This window comes from Odocoileus virginianus, chromosome 7 (assembly GCF_023699985.2).
Source record: "Odocoileus virginianus isolate 20LAN1187 ecotype Illinois chromosome 7, Ovbor_1.2, whole genome shotgun sequence".
Taxonomy (NCBI): Eukaryota; Metazoa; Chordata; class Mammalia; order Artiodactyla; family Cervidae; genus Odocoileus; species Odocoileus virginianus.
In genome coordinates, this window is record NC_069680.1 from 81,900,954 (window position 1) to 81,927,438 (window position 26,485).

The 26,485-nt window shown below is 44.9% G+C and overlaps 1 protein-coding gene across 1 annotated transcript in view; it reads left to right on the forward strand.

Annotated features, from left to right (window-relative positions):
• Nucleotides 1-21,419: 21,419 nt before the first annotated feature.
• Nucleotides 21,420-26,485, forward strand: part of TARBP1 (TAR (HIV-1) RNA binding protein 1) — a 60,803-nt gene continuing 55,737 nt past the window's right edge. The window contains 2 exon segments of the mRNA XM_020886108.2: nucleotides 21,420-22,405; nucleotides 24,362-24,459. Coding sequence (XP_020741767.2) covers nucleotides 21,463-22,405; nucleotides 24,362-24,459 — 1,041 coding nt within the window. The 5' untranslated portion in view covers nucleotides 21,420-21,462.

Consider the following 26,485-nt stretch of genomic DNA (forward strand, 5'->3'; position numbering starts at 1 on the left):
GGATTATTGCATGATTTAGAGGGTTTATCTAAATGACATCCCAGACCTCTCCCAACTCAAAGGTTCTGTGAGTCTATGAAATGCCTTGACGAAGGAGGACAAACCCAGGCTTTGAAGTAAAAAAATACCTGTGTCTATTTTCTAGCTGTCACATTTACTGGCTGTGTGACTTCTGGCGAGCTACTTAACCTCTCTGAGCCTAGGTTTCTCATCTGAAAACCTGGGCCAATGCCAACTGCTAAATCGTTGTCAGGAAGATGAAATAATAAAGCACTTTTCAGACATGGGACAGGGTACCAGACAAAGAGTAGGTGCCAAGGTTTTGCTTGTCTTGATTCACACAAGTTTCTGATTGGGTCAAAAATGTAGGTCATATTTGAATATTGCCTTTGTCTTCCCTTCCAGGGCCCTACTTCAGAAAAGAGAAAGAAAGAAGGAAATAAACAGTGACTCGCTGAGGCCCCTCTGAAAGCATCACCCATGTATTGAAATGTTCCTTCCAGTCAAAAACTAGGTTATTAATTATACATTGCTATTGGAACAGAAAATAAGAAGAGGCCTCACTGCTTATGACCCAGAATGTGACCATTGTTTGATTTTGATTATTTCCTGGTATCTGTGTAATGTATCCCAAATGTGGATTTGCAGTGTTGAGAGTCCAACCAACTGAAGCCTGAATGACTGTCCGTAATATTTAGTAAATGCCCTGGAATGACTGTTCATTTCCACTCCAGGCAGCGCATTTCTGGGGGATTATTTCACTGCATGGGTGGCCTGAGTCCCTTGGCCTTCAGCCTCACAGCTCATTCCATAGCTCTGGGCAAGCAGTAACCACCCAAAAATGCGAGTCTTTCTTCCCGGCCCCAGTGGCCTGAGGAACATCATTAACTCTTCGGGGCTGAGGTCTGGGATGACGTCAAAATCTTTCACCCCACTGTGTTAGCTGACAGAATACCAGAGTAACAAAGTTTTGGCAGAGTTGTTTTCACGCCAGCAACGTGGTGGCCTGCCCTCATAAACAATCTTGGGATATTTTTTTCCGATTCTTTTCCAGCAGGATTCTGGGTTTCAAAATGGAAGCAAAGTCCTCCCCGCGTCTAGCTCCAGTTCTGAGAACAAATGGGAAAGAAGGCTCCGAAATTCTACAGACAAGGGGAAATGCTGCTGACGTGTCCCCGCGAGGGCCAGGACAGGAAGAGCACAGCTGTGCCGTCTGCTTCACATGCTCCTCTGCCGATGAGCTTTCTAAAGTGTAAAAGCGTTGCAGGGCGCTCCGTAAGCCGAGACACACAAACACATTTCCTCTGGGCCCCGGGCCAGCGCTGGGGCAGACGGAGGCCGCGCAGGTGCTCTGCGGATGCCGCGCGCCATCTGGTGGCCAGGAGCTGACATTGCGGGCACCATCCGGGCCTTTATTACTGATCTGCACTAATTTCACGGAAGGAGCGTTTTCGTTGTTCAGTTGCTCAGTCGTGTCCGACTATTTGCGACCCCTTGGACTGCAGCACACCAGGCTTCCCTGTTCTTCACCATCTCCCAGAGCTTCCTCAAACTCATGTCCATTGAGTCGGTGATACCATCCAACCATCTCGTATTCCGTTGTCCCCTTCTTCTGCCTTCAATCTTTTCCACCATCAGGATCTTTCCTAATGAGTTGGCTCTTCGCATCAGGTGGCCAAAGTATTGCAGCTTCAGCTTCAGCATCAGTCCTTCCAGTGAATATTCAGGGTTTGTTTCCTTTAGGATGGACTGATTTGATCTCCTTGCAGTCCAAAGGACTCTCAAGAGTTCTTCTCCAACACCACAGTTCAAAAGCATCATTTCTTTGACACTCAGCCTTCTTTATAGTCCAACTCTCACATCCATATATGACTACTGGAAAAACCATAGTTTTGACTAATGGACCCTTTGTTGGCAAAGTAATGTCTCTGCTTTTTAATATGCCGTCTAGTTTGGTCAGAGTTGTAGAAAATGGAGAGCAATGTAAAATAATCCTTCCCTTAGACACAGCGAGGGGCTTCCCAGGTGATGCTAGTGGTAAAGAACCCGCCTGCTAATGCAGGTAGATGCAAGAGACACTGGTTCGATCTCTTCCGTGGGCTGGAAGATTCTCTGGAGGAGGAAATGGCAACCCACTCCAGTATTCTTGCCTGGAAAATCCCATGGACAGAGGAGCCTGGCGGGCTACACTCCATAGGGTTGCAAAGAGTCGGATGCGACTGAGCATGCGTGCACACACATTAGACACAAGGAAGCCAGCTTTGCCTCCACTTGCTCATTCCTTTCAACCTTCCTCATCCACAATCGTGCCTGTTCTTTAGATTTTCTTTTGAACTCATTGTGACATCCTAACAGTTCCCTCACTGATCATGACTTCAATAAAATCTTTAACACATGTTGATTCTATATTGGGATAAGCGTCATCATTTTCCTTCTTTGAAAACTTTCCCTTAATGTATTGATGTTATTATTCTTGGGTGTGCTCATAACAATGGGATTATAAAGGACAATGTTTTTTGTTCTTAAAAGATACACACTGAAGCATTTAGGGTGGAGTGTCATGCTTATAGTTCACTCATGCTTACTTTTAAAAGGCTTGGCATGTGTGTGTGCACGCACAAATTCTCACACATACTGCATATATATATATATATATATATATATATGAAAAAATAAAGAAAAGAGAAAGTATATATAGTAAAGTATAAACAACCAGTGAATCTAAGTGAAAGCCATATGATGTCTTTGAGTGATGTACTACTCACTCAACTTTTCCATAGGTTTGACAATTTTCAAAATTTAAAAAAAAAATTGGAAGAGTAAATTTATGTCCTGCTCCCAGCTAAGCGTGTAGCTGGCCTGTGTCCTGTACTTCTGGATGTCCTTTACTTCAGAGAGCAGCCAATTACAGACACTTGTTAGCCATCTGACTCTTGGCAGTGGGTTCCACAATTAAGAATAAGTAAACGAAAGATTGATGTTTCTATTGTCACAGACCTCCATGTTTTCAGATTTTTTTTTGACACTCTGCAGAGTATTTGGGATCTTAATTCCCCAGCCACAGATCTAACCCACAGTCCCTGCAATGGAACTGCAGAATACTAACCACTGGGCCACCATGGAAATCCTCCATTTAAAACAAAAAAGGTTAATAGCACCATGTGAGCAGGATAATGTAGAATTTTTTTAACTAGATTTCTCGCTCCCCAAGAGTATTTTTAAAGGAAATGAATCTTTTAAGATGAACCCAGAATCTGAGGACCACTTAGAGCATGTTCATGTACAAGCTTGGGGTGCTACTTTCTGGGAGTGGGTGGGCATTGAGGTTCGTATCTCTCAACTGCTGTACAATTATTGCCCCCCCTTCCCTCAGCTTGACATCATGATCGTAATATGGTTAAGGACTCCATGAATTGCAATTGTCTGCTGCTTCAGTTGGGACTGTAAGATTTGGAGCTTTTAACATCCTTCAAGGCATGATGGCAAGGTAACAAAGAAGGAAGAAAGCCAGCTGAATGCTCAAACGCTGTGTCATTTAGTGTGAAGGTTTGGGATTGAAATTTTCTGCCTGAAGGAAGCAGAAAAAATGAGTTTTTACAGAAAGCTGCTGTTTCTAAATCTAAAAGGCGCACTAAAAATAGCTGCAGGGACTGAGCTGCCCAGAGGCCTCTTGAGTTGCCTGGTGGGAGTTCCTGCTTGGAGAATCTGTCCTTCAAAGATGCTGCTCCAAATAGCCCCGATAGCTGGTGTGTGCGGGGCTCTCTCCAGGGCTGCGTTTCATCCGGCCACGAGGAAGCAGGGGCTGGAGTGGACAGAGATGCTTCTTAACTGAAGGCGACCCTGGAGGAAGACTTTCTCTCTTTGACAGAGGCTGATGGTTCTGAGAGAAGCACCATGTGGGCGGAGACCAGACCATTTTGAAATCGACCAGGAGCACATGAGTTTTGGCCACGTCTAACTTCCCTGTTGGCTCAGAGGGTAAAGAATCTGCCTGCAATGCGGGGGACCCAAGTTTGATCCCTGGGGTCAGGAAGATCCCCCAGAGGAAGAAATGGCACCCTCCTCCAGTATTCTTGCCAGAAAAATCCATGGACAGAGAAGCCTGGTGGACTACAGTCCATGGGGTCGCAAAGAGTCGGACACAACTGCGCAACTAACGCACACACACTCACACAGACTCTAAAGGGAAATGTCTTTAACCATCCCCACTGACATCACACTCATTAAAGCCGTGATTTTTTCTTACCTGGGCCATCTGCCATAGTCTATGATCAGGGCCTTCTATCCCCAATTTTGGCCACTCCAGTTCATTCTACTAATGAGTTCCAAAACCATGTTTCTGTATCCTAAAACAGTTCAGGTTTTTCTGTCTATTTTTAGTTTGATTTTAAACAAATCAAACACCCAATAAACCAAGCAAGCAACAACGACAACAAACCCCAAATTCTTCAATGATCACTACCTTTTCTTGAGTTAACCTAACACCCTTACCTGGCCCTGTCTTTCTAACCACATCGGCCACCTCTTCTTTATCTGCTTCACCAAGTGCCTCCGCTCTCCACCAAAGTCTGCAGAGAAAGAGGAGGCATTTTCCTGTCTACATTGGGCTGACGAGAACTGCGTGTTTCATATTCATTTTTCTAAGCCCTCATAGTGTTTAGTATAGTACCATTCCTGAAAAAGGTGTTTAAGAAATAGCCTGTGCAGTATATACTCAAAAGAATTGAAAGTGGGCATTCAAAAAATGCTACAAATGAGCCTACTTACAAAACAGAAGTAGAGTCACAAATGTAGAAAGCAAACCTATGGTTAGCGAAGGGGGAAGGGAAGTAGGGGAGGGGTAAGTTGGAAGGTTGGGGTTGATATGCGCACTGCCCTGTATAAAATAGACGAGCAACAGAGATGGACTGCACAACACAGGACACTCCACTTGGTCCTCTGTAATGGCCTACCTGTATGGCAAGAGGATCTGAAAAGAGAGGATATATGTAGATGCTGAATCACTGAATCACCTGAATCACTTTCCTATACACCTGAATCTAACACAACATTGTAAGTCAACTATCCTCCAATAAAAAGTGAATTAAAAAAAAGAACACAGAGACTCAAAGAGACATTGGTACATCCGTGTCCATACGGCATCGTTCACAAAAGCCAACAGATGAATGGATACACAAAGTGTGTTAAATCCATACAAAGGAATATTACTCAGCCTTAAGAGGGAGGAAATTGTGACACATGTTACAGTGTGGGTGAGGCTGGAGGACACTGTGGTGAAATGAGCCAATCAGAAAATGACAAACACCACGTGATTCCACATACACGGGATCCTTAGAAAGGCCACAGTCATGGACACAGAGTACAATGCTGGTTTTGGGGTAGGTGGGCGGGGGTAACTGAGGGGGAGCTGTTTAGCAGAGACAGAGTTTCAGTTTTGCAAGATGATTGCACAGCAGTGTGAATGTATTTGATGCCACTGAACTGTCCACTTAAGAATGAGGAAGATGGCACATTTTATGTTATGTATAGTTTCTGTGCGTGCATGCTAAGTTGCTTCAGTCATGTCTGACTCTTTGTGACCCTTTGAGAGCATATAGCTCACCAGATTTTTCTGTACATGGGATTCTCCAGGCAAGGATACTGGAATGGGTTGCCATGCCCTCCCCCAAGGGATCTTCCCAACCCAGGGTTTGAACCCGAGTCTGTCTCCTGCATTGGCAGATGGATTTTCTTTACCACTAGTGCCACCGGGGAAGCCCATGTGTATTTTACCCCAATTTTGAAAGAGAAAGAAATAGGCCTGGAATGCCGAGTTAAGGAGTTTTTGGATGATTTCAACTGTACTTTTGTAGTGCTGCTCTTTCAACATAATGGCTAGACTTTTAAAACCTGCAAATCACATCCTTCAACATTCCCTTCTCCCCTCAAAACGCCCTACAGTGATTTCCCATCAAGAATCAAGTCTGGAACTCTTAATCTAGTCTATTGGCCTACCAGGCCAGCCTCATCTCTCCCCCACGTTCCCCCATTCTTTTGTCTTTCACAGGCCTTATTTCTGCTCCCTCCCATCTCAGGGTTTACCCCAGGGGAACCGGTCAATTCCCCTCATTCTTTAGATATCAGCTGACATACCTGTTATGAGGAAGTCAGGCCTAGCCCAGACCAGACTGGGACCTCTGGTTGCAGGCTCTCAGCATGCTCTTGCTTCTTACATAGTGCTTTTCATAACAGTTACTATTTATTAAAGAATTTTTGGACTGTAAGCTCCCTGAGGACAGGACTACTCACTGTCCTCCACATAGTGGAGGTACTCAAGTATTTGCTGGGTGAACAAGTCCGATTTCAAGTTGTCCTTATTGATGTGGGCTCTTTCTGCCAGTCCCATCTGCAGAGGTGTGACAAGTGCTAAGATCCCAGAAAATGTAAATACATTTGCATACATCTAAGGTTGGGGAGACAGTGGAAACAGTGTTAGACTTTATTTTTGGGGGCTCCAAAATCACTGCAGATGGTGACTGCAGCCATGAAATTCAAAGACGCTTACTCCTTGGAAGGAAAGTTATGACCAACCTAGATAGCATATTAAAAAGCAGAGACATTACTTTCCAACAAAGGTCCGTCTGGTCAAGGCTATGGTTTTTCCAATAGTCATGTATGGATGTGAGAGTTGGACTGTGAAGAAAGCTGAGCGCTGAAAAATTGATGCTTTTGAACTGTGGTGTTGGAGAAGACTCTTGAGAGTCCCTTGGACTGCAAGGAGATCCAACCAATCCATCCTAAAGGAGATCAGTCCTGGGTGTTCATTGGAAGGACTGATGCTGAAGTTGAAACCCCAGTACTTTGGCCACCTCATGTGAAGAGTTGACTCATTGGAAAAGATCCTGATGCTGGGAGGGATTGGGGGCGGGAGGAGAAGGGGATGACAGAGGATGAGATGGCTGGATGGCATCACCGACTTGATGGGCATGAGTTTGAGTAGACTCCGGGAGTTGGTGATGGATAGAGAGGCCTGGCATGCTGTGATTCATGGGGTCACAAAGAGTCGGACATGACTAAGTGACTGAACTGAACTGAAGGTCCACTTTATTTTGGGGGGCTCCAAAATCACTGCAGATGGCGACTGCAGCCATGAAGAAAAGTTATGACCAACCTAGACAGCTTATTAAAAAGCAGAGACATTACTTTGCCAACAGAGGTCTGTCTAGTCAAAGCCATGGTTTTTCCAGTAGTCATGTATGGATGTGAGAGTTGGACTACAAAGAAAGCTGAGCACCAAAGACTTGATGAACTGTGGTGTTGAAGATTCTTGAGAGTCTCTTGGACAGCAAGGAGATCCAACCAGTCCATCCTAAAGGAAACCAGTCCTGAATATGCATTGGAAGGACTGATGCTGAAGCTGAAACTCCAATACTTTGGCCACCTGATGTGAAGAACTGGCTCATTTGAAAAGACTCTGATTCTGGGAAAGATTGAAGGTGGGAGGAGAAGGGGACGACAGAGGATGAGATGGTTGGATGGCATCACCGACTCAATGGACATGAGTTTGAGTAAACTCTGGGAGTTGGTGATGGACGGGGAGGCCTGGCGTGCTGCGGCTCATGGGGTCGGAAAGAGTCGGACATGACTGAGCGACTGAACTGAACTGAACTGAACTGAAGGTTCACTAATGTAAGCAACACCAAGCTCTGCCATAGTCCCTAACCAATGGGAACCTGTTTTCACAGAGAACTGTGATCATGTCTTGAAATCATGGCCCCACCCATTCATAGGGACATTATGTTTCCATCATGTCAGTTATAGATAGAAAAAGTAGTTGCCCAGGGACTTCCCTGGGGGTCCAGAGGTTAAGAATCTGCCTTGCAATGCAGAAGACGTGGGTTTCATCCCTGCTTGGGGAACTAAAATCTCACATGCCTCAGACCAGCTAAGCCCACACACTGAAACTACTGAAGCCCAGGTTTCACAGCTAGAGAGTCTATGAATCAGCCATGAAAGATCCCACGTACACAATGAAGAGCTCGTGTGCTGTAACTGAGACCCCACGGAGCCTAATCAATTAATCAATTAATTATTTTTATTAATTATTTACAAAAGTTGCTCAAGTACTAGATTCAATGCTAGTTCCCCAATACCTAGATTTTCAAGCTGAATGCAAACAAGATTAAGGATTGTTTATCTCTGCAGGCAACCCTTGCAGCTGCAAAAGGAATTGGATGGGAGTGGGTCGGGATGGGGGCAGGGCTTCCCAGGTGGCTAAAGAACACGCCTGCCAATGCAGGAGACAGAAGATCCTTGGGTCAGGAAGATCCCCTGGAGGAGGGCGTGGCACCCCACTCCAGTATTCATGCCTGGAGAATCCCATGGACAGAGGAGCCTGGCAGGCTGCAGTCCCTGGGGTCACAAACAGTCTGACACGACTGAAGTGACTTAGCGCGCACGCAGGTGGGGGGCGCATCTGGCAAAACCTGACAGCTCTCATCCTCCCGCCGTTTCTTTGTCCTTTTAAACATTTTAGCCCATACCTCTCCTCTCTCCAAGCCCTGTCCACCTGCCCACCGAAGTCCTCCTCTTGGTTCTGACCTCCTGAAGTTAGATTCAGGGTCTGCTCTCACCATCTGCTGCTGGGTAAGGGGTGGAATGCCGTGTGTGTGTAGGAGAGAGCAAGGTCTTTTTCAGACTCTGTTCATCTGTTCTCTGCATAGAGGATCTTAGAAAACAATACACCCTGCACAGTGAAGAGATCAGCCTCCTCCTAGCATAACTCCTGTATGTCCTTAGGTTGAGTGGCTGTCTGCCTCCTCCCACCCCTCCTTTTTTAATCTTAACCTGGGGAGCAAGATGTGTGTGTGCATGTTCAGTCACTCAGTCTTTGTGAGCCCATGGACTGTAACCTGCCAGGCTCCTCTGTCCATGGAATTTTCTGTGCAAGAATACTGGAATGGGTTGCCATTTCCTACTCCAGGGGATCTTCCCAATGCAGGGATCAAACCCATGTCTCTTGCATTTCCTGCACTGGCAGGTGGATTCTTTACCATTGCTCCATGTGGGAAGCCTGGGGAGTGAGATAAATCTGCCTTGTTGTGCTGATTTTTATAAGCTATGCAGTTTAGGGAGCATATAGTGGATGAATACTAAATAAATTCATCTCGATTGATTGATTACTTGATTGCAAAGAATTAAATAAAAAGCACCTATTTCCTACAGACTCAGAAACATTGAAATATTTATTAGCCAATGAGAAAACACAGAACTTAAATAAAAGTACCCACATTAGAAAGATACGAGATTATCAACTTAAAATTACAACAATCTTTTAAAATGAACTTGAAACACTCAGCAAATACATCTTTTCCTTCTTACTTTATAAACACTGCATTTAATAAACAATGTTCTCAGACATACTTGGTCATGATTCTCTGGAGAAAGAGTCTAATAGGATATGAGAATATATATAGAGAGATTTATTTTAAGGAACTGGCTCACATAATTCTGGAGGCTGACAAGTTCGAGTCTGCCATGAGGGCTGGTGGTGGATGACCCGGGAGAGCCAATGGTACAGATGGAGTCTGAAGGCCGCCTGTTGCAGTGTTGCCTCTTACTTAGGGGTCTGAAGTTTCTTGGTTGTTGGTCTATTCAGACATCACCTGATTGGGTGTGGCCCACCCACACTAGAGAAGGCAATCTGCTTTACTCAAAAGTGTGTGTGTGTGCATGCATGCGTGTGTGCTATGTCGCTTCAGTCATGCCTGACTCTTTGCAACCCTATGGACTGGAGCCTGCCAGGCTCCTCTGTCCATGGGATTCTCCAGGAATGAATACTGGAGTGGGGTGCCATGCCCTCCTCTAGTGGGTCTTCCCAACTCAGGGATCAAACCCCCATCTCCTTCATTAACAGGTGGGTTCTTCACAACTAGCACCACCTGGGAAGTCCACTCAAATTTTTACCAATGTACTATTAGTCTCCACTGACCTCCAGTCGCTTAAAATACGTTGCAAGTTGGCTTAAAACTCAACATTCAGAAAACTAAGATCATGACATCTGGTCCCATCACTTCATGGCAAATAGATGAGGAAACAGTGGAAACAGTGGCTGACTTTATTTTTCTGGGCTCCAAAATCATTGCAGATGATGATTGCAGCCATGAAATTAAAAGACGCTTACTCCTTGGAAGGAAAGTTATGACCAACCTAGACAGCATATTGAAAAGCAGAGACATTACTTTGTCAACAAAGGCCCATCTAGTCAAGGCTATGGTTTTTCCACTAGTCCTGTATGGATGTGAGAATTTGACTACAAGGAGAGCTGAGCGCCAAAGAATTGATGCTTTTGAATTGTGGTGTTGGAGAAGACTCTTTAGAGTTCCTTGGACAGCAAGGAGATCCAACCAGTCCATCCTAAAGGAAATCAGTCCTGGGTGTTCACTGAAAGGACTGATGTTGAAGCTGAAACTCCAATACTTTGGCCACCTGATGAAAAGAACTGACTCATTTGAAAAGACCCTGATGCTGGGAAAGATTGAGGGCAGGAGGAGAAGGAGATGACAGAGGATGAGATGGTTGGATGGCATCACTGACTCAATGGACATGGGTTTGGGTGGACTCCAGGAGTTGGTGATGGACAGGGAGGCCTGGCGTGCTGCGGTTCATGGGGTCACAAAGAATCAGACAAGACTGAGCAACTGAACTGAACTGAACTATCAGTCTCAACCACAGATACCTAATTTGACATGTAAAATCATCGCACCTCATGTGTACACATTTACAAAGAAAGAGAACTCAATAGAGAACACACTTAAGTGAGGACAAAAACATAGTGCCACCCTGCCCGAGATCTAGAACCAAGCCTGAAAACCACATGCAGAAGTGAGTGATACTGACACCTGCTCTGTGCAGTGTACACCAGTCCTGCCTTAAGTAAGCAGGAAAAACAGCAACCATACCATACCGATGCACGCAGCCTTGAAAAACATCTCAAGACCTCACCTTTGGAGCCTTGTCACAGCCCCAAATGAGGAATCAGCACTACCTACTTACTGCTTTCTGGCTCTAAACCCAGGATAAACATTTAAATCCGTGTGCCAAACCCTCTGTTAGGTCTCCTACTCACCCAGCAGGGAAAGGAAACTCCCAGTATTCCAGGAAAAGCTCTTTGAGTCACTGCTATTATTGGTGAGAATTTGATTGGCCTGATAGGCCCACGTCTGGCTAAAAGAAGCAGGTAAAGGGCTTTCTGTAGTGTTCAATCGCTTATCAGTGGGCTAGAAAAATAAAGACAGCCAGTAATGGATTTTACCTCCTTCTTTATTGCAGATGTAGCTGTTCAAGGCCCCTTCAGGGCTCTTCCACTGGCGACAATTCCCTGGGCTTCAACCTCTCCTGCAGTGATGAGCTGCTCGATACAGAATCACAATTCATCATTTAATAGGAATCCTCGTGTGCCTGAATATATTGCCACTGCCTCCCTAAGCCAGACACAGCAGAGTGAGATTCTGCCAGTGACAGAAAGCCTGAGAATTCTGATTCTGCCTCACAAATAGAGTGGATGAGCAGGCTTTGTCCTGCACTCCCTGCCTGCCAAACTTGGGGATCTGATGAGAACCATGATACCCAAGGCCCACAGATTGAAGCATCCCCTGGGTAACTCTACCATCACTGCATCAGGGAAGCACACCCACGCAGGACCACTTTGTTTGCAGAAAAACCAAAACGGGAAGGAAAGATGGGAGGAAGGGTGATTCTCAGATTGCTTTTAAAAGATACGCCGGTGGAAAATTTGACAGATTTCAAGGCAGTTTCCTTGGGATCTCAGGTGAGATACAGATGTATTTTGCCCAGTATGGGCATGTCCTTCCTGGGGACCTCAGTCATACTCCATCCATTTTCATAGTTAGGCTGGTAAATTGCCCAGCACCCATACCTCTCCTTTTGTGCATCTCCGAGTGAGTGAGGCCATCTCGAGTAGAGATGAGGTAGTATCTATCTATAGCAGCGTGGTTCTCTGAGTGTTGAAAGGATGGCTTGTCCTGAAAGTTTTTATCCTCTCCCTCCCTTAATTCCTGTGAACATCTATAATGAGTGAGTAGGTGCTAGAGCAAGGACAGCACTTCTCAACCCTCTTGGTGGAGCTTTAAAAAAAAAATCATATGGGACTTCCCTGGTGGTCCAGTGATTAAGACTCTACACTTCCACTGTAGAGGACAGAGGTTCAAGCCCTGGTCTGGGAACTAAGATTTCACATGCCACGTGGCACAGTTAAAAAAATTTTTTTTGGATGCTTGCACCTTGCACCTGAAGTTTCTGGTTTCCCTAGTCTGGGATGAGGCCCAGACATTCTGTGTGAAGACACTGCTCCCAGGGATTAAAGATTCCCGATGATTCTACTGGGTACTGAGATGAGAATCTCTGAGTTAGGCCAACACAAGTAACAATCTTTTTTGTTTTCCTAGAAAGGCAGAGCTAACATGTACATATTCAACAGATGCTAGTGACAGTCCTTACAAACTTTACCGTGATCAGTCCCCTGAGTATGAGCTGGGGAAAAGGAAAAAGGCCAGTGGATGCCCAGAACCAATTGTGTAGCCTCCTCCTTCTTTGTTGGACCAGCGAGGACCTGCAGGGCTTGGTCCAGCCAGTGTGCGTTTCAAGGCAGGAATGATGGTGCTCATTTGTCAGAAAGAGGCTCCTCTGTGAGGAAAGAATAAGATGTTCAAAACTGAGCTAATAATACTAAATAATATACAGCTGGGTAGGAGTTCTTATCAGGGAGGAATGCTTGGGTGCACATACAGAAAAACCAACAAAAGAAGCTTACGCAAATAGGGGCCGATTTTTCTCCTGGAACAGTAAGTCCAGAAATGGATACTTGCTAGCATGGTTGAGCACCTCCAAGGAACCCAGGTCCCTTCTCAGTCTCCTTCCTTGCACCTTTCATGCAGAGTTTGCCCTTCGCTCCTTGTTCTCCTGTGGCTTGGAAATGACTCCTGGAGACGCAGAGAACACACTGCTTTCAGGCAGACGGGAGTAGAGGAGGGATGAGGCTGCGATGGTCTCTTTTCTTTCATCAGAAAACAAAAGCTTTCCCAGATGGTCCAGTGGTTAAGACTCTGCTCTCCCAATGCAGGGAGCCTGGGGTTCAATCCCTGGTTAGGGAACTAGATCCCACGTGCCGCAACTAAGAGTTCACATGTAGAAACTAAAGGTCCCATGTGTCACAGCTAAAACCTGGCGTGCATACATGCTAAGTCACTTCAGTAGTATCTGACTCTTTGCAACCCATGAATGTAGCCTGCCAGGCTTCTCTGTCCATGAGATTCTCCAGGCAAGAACACTGGAGTGGGTTGCCATGCCCTCCTCCATGGGATCTTCTCAATCCATGGATTGAACCCACATCTCTTATATCTCCTGCATTGGCAGGTAGGCTCTTTACCACTAGTGCCACCTGACCTGGCATAGCCAAAGAAATAAATATTTTTAAAAATTAAAAAAAAAAAAAAGAAGAAAAGTATCATCTCTTTAAAAAAAAAAAATATTTCCTAGACTACACAAGCCAACTTCCACTTTAGTCTCACTATCCAAGACTGGTACTCAGAGCCAGCCCTCACCCCTAACTGTAAGGATGGTTGGGTCTTGTGAGCATGAGATCTTGCCCCAGGGGTTAACATATTGTCATCTCTAAGGAAACTGGAATTTTGTGAGCAAGGGAGAAGAAAGTGTGAATATTGGGTTAATAACTAACGGTGTCTGACACTGAGCTCCACAGGGAATTTGAGTTTTCTAGATGTTGCCCTTAACACAAACCTATTATCGAGACTGTGTTGGCAATTTTCTCCTTGGAGATTCTCTGAAGGGTTTTCACGGGAGACATCACAAAGCCAGAATCAGGACTCTATCAAGCAGCTTGCTCCCATTCTTAGATCCTCAGAGGTTCACTGAAAACTCTGGCTGAAATCTTGCTATGCAATTGCTGTTTTCTTTCTTTCTGTAGCTGTCTTCTACTTTGCAGCTATGACACTGAATGGAAAGGACGGCAGAAGCACACTGCGTTGACAATAGCACCATCTTCTGTCCAGAGAAATGTCAGCTGCTTCTTCTTTTTTTTCTTTTTACATGTATGCTATTTATTATTAATCTATAGTTATTGATTACCTATTACATATTACATATCTAACATAACATGAGGAATCCCACATGCATTAAGTAATTTTTGTTTAGTTGCTAAGTCGTGTCTGACTCTTTGCGATCCCATGGACTATAGCATGTGAGGCTCCCCTGTCCTTCACTATCTTCACACCCAGTAGTTAGTGGAAGTTATGAAGGATTTGATACCTTTCCAGGGAAATGTCAGCGTCTTGACAGATCGGAGTTTTGGGTTATGCCCGTTCATCCCAGAGCAGACATGCATGTAAGACACATGCACTTAAGAAGAAGTCTTTGAGTGGGGTCTTGAGCCCTGTGCACCAATCTTTTAAAAAATATTTTATTGAAATATAGTTCATTTACAATGTTGTATTAATTTCTGCTGGACAGCAAAGTTACTCAGCTATACATATATGCATTTTTTCATATTCTTCTCCATTATAATTTATCACGGAATATTGAATATAGTTCCCTGTGTTATACAGCAGGACCTTGTCATTTATCCACTCTATAGTAATAGTTTGCATCTGCTGACTTCAGACTCTCCAGCCATCCCTCCTCTACCTGCTCCCACCTTGGCAGCCACAAGTCTGTTCTTTATGTCTGTGAGTCTGCTTCTGAATCATAGATGCATTCACTTGTGTTCTATTTTAGATTCAGCATATAAGTGATATCACACGGTATTTGGCTTTCTATTTCTGAATCACTTAGTATGATAATCTCTAGGTCCCATCCATGTTGCTGTAAATGGCATTATTTCATTCTTTTTATAGTTGAGTGCTATTCCATTGCATACATGGAATCAAAGTTGATCATGGCATCCGGTTCTATCACTTCATGGCAAATAGATGGGGAAAACGTGGAAACAGTGTCAGATTTCATTTTCTTGGGCTCCAAAATCAATGTAAGTGGTGACTGCAGCCGTGGAATTAAAAGACACTTGCTCCTTGGGAAAATAGCTATGACGAACCTAGACAGTGTATTAAAAAGCAGAGACATCGCTTTGCTGAAAAAGATCCATCTAGTCAAAGCTATGGTTTTTCCAGTAGTCATGCATGGTTGTGAGAGTTGGACTATAAAGAAAGATGAGCGCTGAAGACCTGATGCTTTTGAACTGCCTCAGTCGGAGAAGGCTCTTGAAAATCCCTTGGACAGCAAGGAGATCAAACCAGTCCATCCTAAAGGAAACCAACCCTGAATATTCATTGGAAGGACTGATGCTGAAACTCAAGCTCCAATACTTTGGCCACGTGATGCAAAGAGCTCATTGAAAAAGACCCTGATGCTGGGAAAGATCAAGGGCAAGAGGAGACGGGGGTGACAGAGAATGAGATGGTTGGATGGCATCACTGACTCAATGGACATGAATTTGAGCAAAGTCAGGGAGATAGTGAAGGAGAGGGAAGCTTAGTGTACTGCAGCTCATGGGGTCGCAAAGAGTCAGACACAACCTAGTGACTAAACAACAAGTATCCCATTGTAGATATATACCACATCTTCTTTATTCATTCATCTGTTGATGGACATTTAGGTTGCTTCCATGTCATGGCTACTGTAAATAGTGGTGCTATGAATATAGGTGTGCATGTATATCTTTGAGTTATAGTTTTTTTCTGGATATATGCTCAGGAGTGGGGTCACTGAATCATATGGCAACTCTATTTTTAGGTTTTTGGGGAAACTCCATACAGCTCTCCCTGTGGCCCTACCAGACTAGCTGCTATTTCAACATCAAAAACAGGTGCCAGTGTGGACACTGGTAGAGTCACCCCCGCCTTCTCTTGAGCTCCTTTACTCTCGCTCATATAGTCAGGGATTCATCCACTATTCTCTCCAGCACCCCTTGGACCCCAAGCCTGCCCACGCTGTTTCCTCAGGCAACACGTGTGTGTGCTTCTGAGGGAGAAACTCCACTGTGCTTGGCCTTCTGGGCATGAGTGTCTGGCAGTGGTCTCCGAGGACCATTTCCTGGGATGTGCTCCATCCTCCACCCCTGGCTCTCACAGCTGACCGGCCATCCCTCCTACTGTATAGCACAGGGAACTTTACTCAGTGCTTTACAATAACCTAAAAGGTAAAAGAATCTGAAAAAAAATGCACACATGTATGTATCACTGAATCACTTTGCCGTACACCTGAAATTAACATAACATTGTAACTCAACTATACTTCAGTTAAAAAAAAACCAACCTAGTCATAAACCCTAACTCACTTATGGACAAAACAGGAAACTTGCAAGGAGTAGGGGAAGCAAACTCTTCTAAATGCCTTTCACACACGACTTCCAATTCCATCCCTCATCTTCATGGGGATGGACAGGGGTAATTGGCCGCTTCTCACACAGGTCTCTTCTGTCTATCAAAGCAGCGTACTTTGCATGTTGAACTAGGCAACAAGGACTTCAGCTCTCAAATGCTCATGTTTGAGTCATGATGTCCCAGAGAAGACTTTCAAGATAGTGGAGGAGTAAGATGGGGAGCTCATCCCCCGCGCCACTCCCTGCAACAAATACATCAGAGGTTCATCAGCATGTGGAACGGTTTCTACAGAGCCCCTTCCGAGCACTGGCAGAAGACCTCAGACTTCCAAAAAGGCAAGCCCATCTCACAGTGAGGTAGGGCAAAATGCTCAACACCTGCAACTAACTAGTTATAAACTAGTGTCCCACGAAATCTTCCAACTGGTCAATTTATAACTCTCTCACTATAAAATACTGAATTCTTATTCACTCAGTTCCAAACGCTTTTGGAGTAGCTACCATGCTTCCGGTACTACATCTGGTGTGTAAGCTACACAATAAATTAAAACGGAAATCCTCATTTGAAAAGGAGATCATGAGCTATGGCAGAAGCACACATATTCATTCATTCATTCCTACCACATTCCTAGACTTTGGGAGTGCAGATTATGTAGACAGTAAATGTAATTGTAATTGCAGATTTTGCGTTCTTGATGGTTCAGAGGTAATGTAGCAGAATGCACAGCTTTGAGTCAGTTCTGTTGCTTTTTCACTGGGTAACACCAAGGAAAGAGGGTGACACCCTCTTCCTGCCTCAGTTTCCTCATCTGTAAAATGAGAAAAATAACAGCACTTCATTTCGGAGTTGTTTTGAGAATTCAAAACAGTATTATAGGTAAAGATATTACCATATCTTCTTTTTAAGTATGATAAGTAACTTAGCTATTGTTATTACCACAACTGAAAGTTGGGGGAAACAGAAGTAGCATTGAGGCCTTGTGAAGGGCTTCTTATAGATGCCCTATAGTTTGGGTCTTCACTGAGGAGTAGGGGATAAACATGTCTTGAGCGTGATACAACCAGAGGTGCAGATGCTGGGATTAGTGTGATAAAAGATACAGCCCATGATATGATAAGATATGATATAATATGAATGAGTGCCCAGTTATGTCTGACTCTTTGAGACCCCATGGACTGTAGCCTGCCAGGGATTTCCCATGGAAATCCCTCCATGGGATTTCCCAGACAAAAATACTATAGTGGGTTGCCATTTCCTCCTCTAGGGGATCTTCCCCACCCAGAGATCAAACCTGAGTCTCCTGTGTGTCTCCTGCATTGCAGGCAGATTCTTTACTGCTCAGCCACCAGAGAAGCCCATAGCCCCCCATTGCCACCCATAGCCCCTGATAAGCCCTCAAATTGCTCACAGGAGGGAAGGAGACAAAGAAGTAAACCTGTGGTTACAACAGTGTGACAAATGCTGTGTAAGAGATATGCTACGATGTTTGGGGAGTTTAGAAGAGGGGGACACCACCTAGGTGGAATGGGTGTTGGTAGTGGGAGTGAGGTTTAAGGAATGACTTTCTGGGACTTCCCTGGCAGTCCAGTGGTTGGGATTCCATGTTCCAAATGCACGGTGCATGGGGCACATGTTTGATTCCTGGTCAGGGAATGAAGGTCCTGCATGTCACATGGCACATCCCAAAATTAAAAAACAAACAAAAAGAAATGACTTTCTGGAGAGATGACAATGTGAACTGTGTCTTGAAAGGGAAAGAACTAGTCAAATGGAGTAAGAGTCTTCCAGAAGAGGGAAAGCCTTTTGAAAAGACAAAGTGGGAGCACATGGCATGTTTTGGGGATTTCAAAATCTAGGTGTACATGGGACATGAGGACAAGGAGGCTGGAGAGATAGGCAGGGCCACCTCAAGAGGCATCTGGGATGTCATGCTAAGAAATTCAGCCATAATTCTGGGGGCCATGGCAGCTGGCTTAATTTTAGGAAGGTCATCCTGGTAGCAATGTGGCACGTACACTGGGGTGGAGAGTGAATCAGGCTGGAAGTTATTGTTGCCATCTCAGTAAGAAATGAGGAGAGTCTATATTAGTGGGGGACAGAGAGGTGGGGATGCTAAGAGATTTAGAGACTTTCATGGATAGATTTGAGGAGCAATTATATGTAGGAATCAAAGAAGAGAGGAGGAAATCTGTTTGTAACCAAACAAGACCCTATGGGGCCTTCCAGGCAGAAATCACAGCCCACTACTATGTTCTCTGCCTGCCTCTTGCTTGTAAAAAAAAAACTTTAGGCTACCAGGCCTTCTCTGAGTTACAGAGTACTTTTAATCAGAGAAGTGAGTAAATGCAGAAAAAAAGGAAAACAGTCAAACAAAACAAAATGATAATAGTTTACGGACTTCCTTGCTGATCCAGTGCATAACACTCTGCACTTTCACTGCAGGGAGCATGGGTTCCATACCTGGTTGTGGAACTAAGACCCTGCAAGCCGCCTCATGCAACCAAAATAATAATAATAATAATAGTTTAGGCACTCGAAAAAGTCAAGAACCTTTAGTTCCATCCCATGGGCTATAGGTAGCATCCTAGGCCATGTTCTTTAAGCTGTTTTGCGGATACTGCAGCCTCCACCAGGTTGAAGAAGTTAATGGTATGCTGCCCACAAGCACATAACCCCAGACCAGAAGGAACCAAAGGTTGAAGAAGGTTGATGATGTTGACTCCTGATTACCTCACTACGAACCAATCAGAAGAATGTCCATGAGCTGATCATACACTCCACAATCTCTCTTCCTCACCCTGTCTTTAAAAACCTTTCCCTGGAAGCCTTCAGTGAGTTCAGGCCTCTTGAGTACTAGCTGCCTGGACTCCTTGCTTGGCATCTGCTACAAACTTCACTGCCACCTGGTGTCAGTAGATTGGCTTAACTGCACATCCGGGCAAGTGGACCAAAATTTGGCTTGATAACATTTTGGCTCCCAGGTTTTTTGACTTGGGCAACTGAATGAGTTATGGCCCCTCCCCTAAATAGGAAATATACCGGAAGAAGTACATTGGTGGGGATTGTGATGATGGGGGAAGGGATGAAAGAATTAAGATAATAAGGTGACTTTCTTAAAAGTGGAGATTGAGAGTGATGCCTTGAGGGACATTCAGTTTGGTAGGCAGTAGGTAGATAGGTTTGGAGTTCGGGGAGAGATTTGGTGCTGGACATCTAGATTTTTTTCATCATTAGCAATGCAAATCGTAGTAGAATCTGTAGTTTTAATGAAGCTATTCAGGGAAATTTTAGAGAGTGAGAAGAATAGTAATCTAGAGATGTAAGTCTGGAGATATCCATATGAGGTCAGGAACAGAAAGAAGAGGATGGAGAAGAAACAGCTGGGGAAATAAGAAAAAGAAAAAACAGAACAAAGGTATATGGTGAAAACTAGAGGAAGACAGGGTATCGAGAAGAGGAAACACTTACGAGTACTTTGGAGGTTTCAGTCTTTAAAATTTTAGCCATTTGCATGGGTGTGAAGTGGTATCCCTTTGAGGCTTGAATTTGCATGACTGTGAGGAATAATGATTCTCGATACCTTCCCAGATGCTTACATTAACCTATCTTTATTTGCAAAAAGTCTGCTCAAGACTTTTGTCCATTTTTGATAGATATATAAAGAATATATGTTGAAGGAAACTGATGTTTATTTATTTATGTTTATTTGGCCTTGCCGCATAGCATGAAGGAAGCTGCCAGGCCAGGGATGGAACTCATGTGCCCCCTGCAGTGGAAGCACAGAATTTTAACCACTGGACCACTGGGAAAGTCCCCGAACTGATGTTTTTTTAAATGTTGAAGGCAACTGATATTTACTGACACAACCTAAATCATTGTCGTTGTTGTTTAGTCATGTCCAACTCTTGCAACGCAGTGGACTACAGCCTGCCAGGCTCCTCTGTCCATGGGATTTCCCAGGCAAGAATACTGGACTGGGTTGCCATTTTCTTCCCCAGGGGAACTTCCTGAACTTGTCTCCTGCACTGGCAAGCATATTTTTTTACCACTGAGCCACCAGGGAAGACTTACAATAAAAACCTTTTTTGTACGCAGTCAATGGAAACCGAATGACTCTGAAACATGGAAAAACATCTTGCATTATATAAAACATAAATACAAAAATCAAATAACTTTATATTGCATAAAATACACTTAGACTTAAGTAACTTTAAATTACACTTTATCTATTGTGCTTATTACACATCAACCTCTTTAAAGGGGCAACTGTAACTTCTCCATGGACTAACGGAAAGATCTTTGTGGTGTGGTTGGAAGGCAAAGAAAACCCACCTCACTGATTCACTTTGCCTAGGATTGAGCCAGAAACCAAACCAGTACAGTGCATGCTTAGGTGAGGTTTTTGTATTTGTGTATTTAGCAGTAGACGCTGTCAGAAATACAGAAAATATAGACAAATGAACTATTTAGGGACTGCATGAGGGAGCACAAGCATTGTGTGGGAAGAACTGCATGCTAGAGTCAGCTTGGGCATTTGACTGCCAGTGCTGGCGTGGGCATCTCGTTTTCAGCTCTATCCCTAGCTCATTCCTATAGTACTTTGCACGGCTCCTGAATCATTCTTGTGTTTTCAGTATTTATTTTTTACGCAGCTGTCGGGAGCCCACTGCAGACCCACTACATCAAAGTCTTTGTGGGTGGTCCCAGGCTGCTCCTTTTTAAAAATAACCTAGGTGATGGTGAGTGCACCTTCCAAATGTACCTCTGGCCCATTCTCATGGCACTCTAAAATGATTTAGAGCCCCATGGGCAGGCCAATCTCCAATTAAGAATCGATGGAGTTGGTGTAGATACTACATTAACGTTTCACGAGAGAGCATCTTTTCTTCTTTAAAAAATTACCCCTGCCATTCTGGCGGGACCTGCCCAAAGCGCCGCGACCTGGACCGGGGCGGGGCTGCAAGCCCCCTACCTGCGGGCGCGTGCTCGGAACAGCCGCGCACGCGCACGCACTCGCGCACGCCGGCGCCTTCCTTTGGGCGCCCAGGGTCGGCGGCGCGCGGGGCAAATGGAGTGGGTGCTGGCGGATGCGCTGCTCTCGCAGAGCCGGGACCCCCGGGTCCTGCTTGGGGCGCTGTGCCGCGGGGAGGCATCTGCGGAGCGCGTGGAGACCCTGTGTTTTCTTCTGCAGCGACTTGAGGATGAGGAAGCGCGCGGCGGCGGCGGCGGCGGCGCGGGCGCGCTCCCGGAGGCGGCGCGCGAGGTCGCCGCCGGGTATCTGGTGCCGCTGCTGCGGGGCCTGCGCCGGTGCCCAGCGGGCGGCGCGGATGACCCCGGTCCCGCGGCCCGCCAGCGCCGGCGAGTGCTGAGGGCGGCAGGCGCTGCCCTGCGCTCGTGCGCCCGCCTGGCCGGGGGCCCGCAGCTGGCGGCCGCGCTGGCTGAGGAGGCGCTGTGCGACCTGCTCAATGCGGGGTCTGCGCCCGGCCTCGAAGGGGCCGCCGAGGCGGCCGTGGAGGTGCTAGCGGCCGTGGGGCCTTGCCTGCGGCCTCACGAGGACGCGCCCCTGCTGGAGCGAGTGGCGCGGGCCGCTCTCGCGCTGGCGCTGGGTGGGGACAAGGCGGGGCCTTCCCAGGACGTTGCGGCGCTGGTTGCCGGGAGGCTGCTGCCGGCTCTGGGCCGGTGTGGCGGGGCGGCGCTGCGAGCTGTGTGGGGCGGGCTGGTCGTGCCCGGGATGCCTGAGGGGCCGGGCTGCGTCGGGTCGCAGCTGCTGATTCTGAGCGCCCTGGCTGAGAAGCTACTGCCCGAGCCCGGCGCAGACAGCGTGCCCGCCGCGCGCGAGGCGGGCCTGGACGCCCGGCGCTGCGGCCGCTTCTGGAGCACGGTGCAGGCCGGACTGGCCTGGTCTGAGGACGCCCTGACGCGCAAGCGGGCGCGCTACCTGCTGCAGCGGGCTGTGGAGGTGTCGGCGGAACTGGGGACCGACTGCGCGTGCGCCGCCGACGAAGGAGCCGGTACTTGCCTCTCTGCTCCCTGGCCCACCCCTACTTGACTTTCTGCGAGGGAGGCCCTTCTGCTTCCTGGGCCGTCTCCGCGATTCGTCCAGAATTTGGTTATTCTCGTGGTCCCCATAGAGCCTGAAAAACCTTGGGAACCTCATCTCAAGGGTGTCCTCTGAACTTTAGCAAACCACTGCAGCACTGTTAGAACAGTCCGCATTTAGGATAAATTCTCTTACCCAGAGCGGGTGGAATACTGCATTCGTGGAATAATTTAGGAACTAGTCCAGCGGGATATTAACAGACCAAAATTGCACTATATAGTGGACTCGTTCAAATAGAAAAGAAGGGATAGCACTCATCAAATTGAAAGGAAAAGTATTTACAGGTACTGACCGACGAATTGAGCCTTGAGTATTAGAATTTTGTCATGGGAAACCCATCACAATCCTTCGGTAGTTCTCTTAGGAGGATTTATTAATATTAGTTAAGTATATGGGCCTTAAGTCGACCTTTGGCGGAGGGTATTTTTGCATTGATTTAATAGAATGAGGTTTTAATTTTTTTTATTTATTTTACATTTTGAGCCTGTGCGTCCTACCAGTTTTTTACAGGATAAAAGTAGACAAAATAGCAAGGCCTCCCTTTAGTTTGGTTTGTTACTGTTGATCAGTTTGTTCACTGAAATAAATGTGTGAAAATACACTTCAGTCATCTTAAATTTATTTTGATCTATCAAAGTCCAAAATGGATTGATTGAGTCAAAACTGCCTTAATGGATGGAAAATTTCTATCCTTTCAACTGTGGCTGCCTACCTATTTATACTAGTAAAAGATTTTTGTTCCACTGAAGTTGTGAGTAGATTAGATTTTTATACACGTTTAAAACATCAGATAGTAGATATTTTAATAGCCCACAAGTTGGTGATCATCCAGTGAGAGTTGTCGCTGGAAAACCTTTTTTTAAATTACCAAAGTTAAGCACTCATTTATTTTAAAGTGTCAATCATTCTGCAGTTTTAAAGATAAGGAATAGTCTTATGCTTGCCTCCCATCTATATTTCCTTCATTTCAAAGAGCAGCCCTGCTTTTACCTCTTAATTGATTATTTTGGTGTCTATCCCTATATCTTGACATAATCTAGTAATATCATAAGATCCTTTATCCTACTTGCAATTTTGATTAAATGTGAGTTCAACAAAATTATGACTATGACGGTACTGTTCACCAGTGATCTATGTAGTAATCTATGATTGATTTTTTCCTTCCTGCAAGTTTTCCCTATATTTGTCATTTATGTTTGGTTGCCTCCATACTTACCACTAATTCAGCCCTAGATTCTTAGGTAGTTGTTTAAATCTTTCCTGTACAAAGTGAGATCATCAGTCATTATAAATTTTCTTGAAGTCTCTTCTAGAGTCCCATTACAAGCTCAGCCTTGTGCACACCACTGACATTCTTAGATCTGCCTTCACTTTCATCTGGGGGACTGCCTTCACCTGATCTTGTGTTGAAGCTCTTTTCCTGGAGTTCTTATCTTCAAGACCTTGAATATCTGATAATTTAATCAAAGGATCGTTGTCTTTTCTGTCAATTCAACCTGACACTTTTTTAGTTTCTATCTCCTGGAAATCCCCATCTGTTTGTGCCTGTTGTCTACCTTTTCCATTAGATCCTTTAACCTACTAATAATAGGTATATGTAAGTTCCATTCTTGGACCATCTTTGAGTCTGATTCTGTTTTCTGTTTTATCTCTTGGCAATGAGATTACCTTTTTTCAGTAGCAACTGCATTATTTATGCCTTAGAGGTAGGTACTCTGTTAGATTGTTGGGGTTGAGTCACTCTAGTTGAGCTGGCTTTGGATTTTTTATTGCTGTAGTTGGCATATTGTCTCCTTATATTTAGAAACAAAACTTTCTATTTAGAAACTAAATCTAGAAACTGATTTTCTTTTTTAAACCATATCAGGCCCAAGTCTGTTTTGGTGGTCTGAGAAGAAAAAAGATGAACTTCTAAAGTTTTGGGAAAACTATATTTTAATTATGGAAACTCTTGAAGGAAATCAGGTAAGTGTTTTCATATTTTATCAAATCCTGTATAGGTGCAGTTTCTTTCTTTTTTTTCCCCCAAACATTCTATAGAACCAGTACAAAAAGGTCAACTTGGATATAGCATAATGGAATACATTAGCATACTTTCTTTTCCAGCATGAGTGAGTGAGTGAGTGAGGGAAGTCACTCAGTTGTGTCCAACTCTCTGCAACGCTATGAGCTATAGCCTGCCAAGCTCCTCTGTCCATGGGATTTTTCAGGCACGAATATTGGAGTGGGTTGCCATTTCCTTCTCCAGGGGATCTTCCAGACCCAGGGATCAAACTCAGATCTCCCACATTGCAGGCAGACTCTTTACCATCTGAGCTACCAGGGAATCCCGTTTTCTTTTCTAGCATAGCTGCAATTTAAGGTTGAATGTGAACTGGTTGAATGTGAACTCAGGAAGGAGGAGAGTGAAAGAGCTGGCTTAAAACTAAATATTTAAAAGAAAAAACTAAGATCATGGCATCCAGCCCCATTGTTTCATGGCAAATAGAAAGGGAAATGGTGGAAGCAGTGACAGATTTCCTCTTCTTGGGCTCTAAAATCACTATGGATGGTGACTGCAGCCATGAAATCAGAAGACAGTTGCTTCTCGGCGGGAAAGCTATGACAAACCTAGACAGTGTGTTGAAAGGCAGAGAGATCACTCTGCCATAAATGTCTCTGTAGTCAAGGCTGTGGTCTTCCCAGTGGTCACGTACGGTTGTGAGAGCTAGACGGTAAAGAAGGCAGAGAGCCAGAGCAGAGAGCCTTCAAACTGCGGTGCTGGAGAAGACTCCTGTGTCCCTTGGACAGCAAGGAGATCAAACCAGTCAATCTTAAGGGAAATCAACCCTGAATACTCAAAGGACTGATGCTGAAACTGAAGCTCCAACTTTTTGGTCACCTGATGTGAATAGCTGACTCATATGTAAAGTCCCTGATGCCTGGAAAGATTGAAGGCAGAACGAGAAAAAGGGGTCAAGAGGATTAGATGGCTGGATGACATCACCGATGCAATGGACATGAACTTGGGCAAACTTGGAAAGATGGGGAGGACAGGGAGGCCTGGTGTGCTGCAGTCCATGGGGTCGCAAAGAACTGGACACAGCTGGGGGACTGAGCAACAACAGCAACATAAACTCAGGATCAGGAAATTAAAGAATACTTTGGTTGACTTAATTTATCATTCAAAGGATTTGGTCTTATTTGATCTTCCCTTGACATTTACTTCTAAAATGTTTGTTAGTTTTTAGTTTCTCTATGTTATAGATAATCTTCAAAGAAATACACAGTGAGGAAAATGTTACTTAAAATCTGAGGTCAATTGTTATTAAGTAATAATGACCTTTTGATTTTGTAGGCTTTCTTTCTTTTCTTTCAGTTCTTGCATCTTTGCATTCTCTGGTTCTGAGAATAGAAACCTGAAAAAAACCTAAAAAAAAAAAAACCCAAAAACCTGAAAAATCATTTTCAGTTGACTTTGAATTAATCTTCATAGGAACATGGAATTTTAAAATTAGGAATCTCTTTAGAGGTTAACATTTAGATTGACATTCATTAGAATCATCCTGGTCCCTTATTAAAGTATCAGTTGCTGGATCTGGTCTGCAGAGTTTCTGATTAGGTCTGTGGTGTGGCCTGAGAATTCAGATAGTTTACATATTCCCAGGAGACGCATACGCTGCCGTTCTAGGGACCACACTTGGAGACCTGTTATAGGGGTTCCCAGTACGTAAGCTGCAGATCACTGTGGGGCCAGCCATCATGGAGTCACTGTGAGGTGTCAGTCTAAACGCATTGTTTGTTGACTAAAGGCAAGAAGTACTCATATGTGCTAAATGTATGTAGATGTGGGGATGAGGACTAAACGAAAAACAGTTCTAAATTTATATAAACTGTGGTTTTCCTTAAGCAGTGCATCCATAACACCCTCACTGTTCAGAAACTCTTTAGTTGCCTTTAGTTTGTAGGATATGTACATTAGACGCTGGTATTTGCAGGAGTCTAAGAAAAA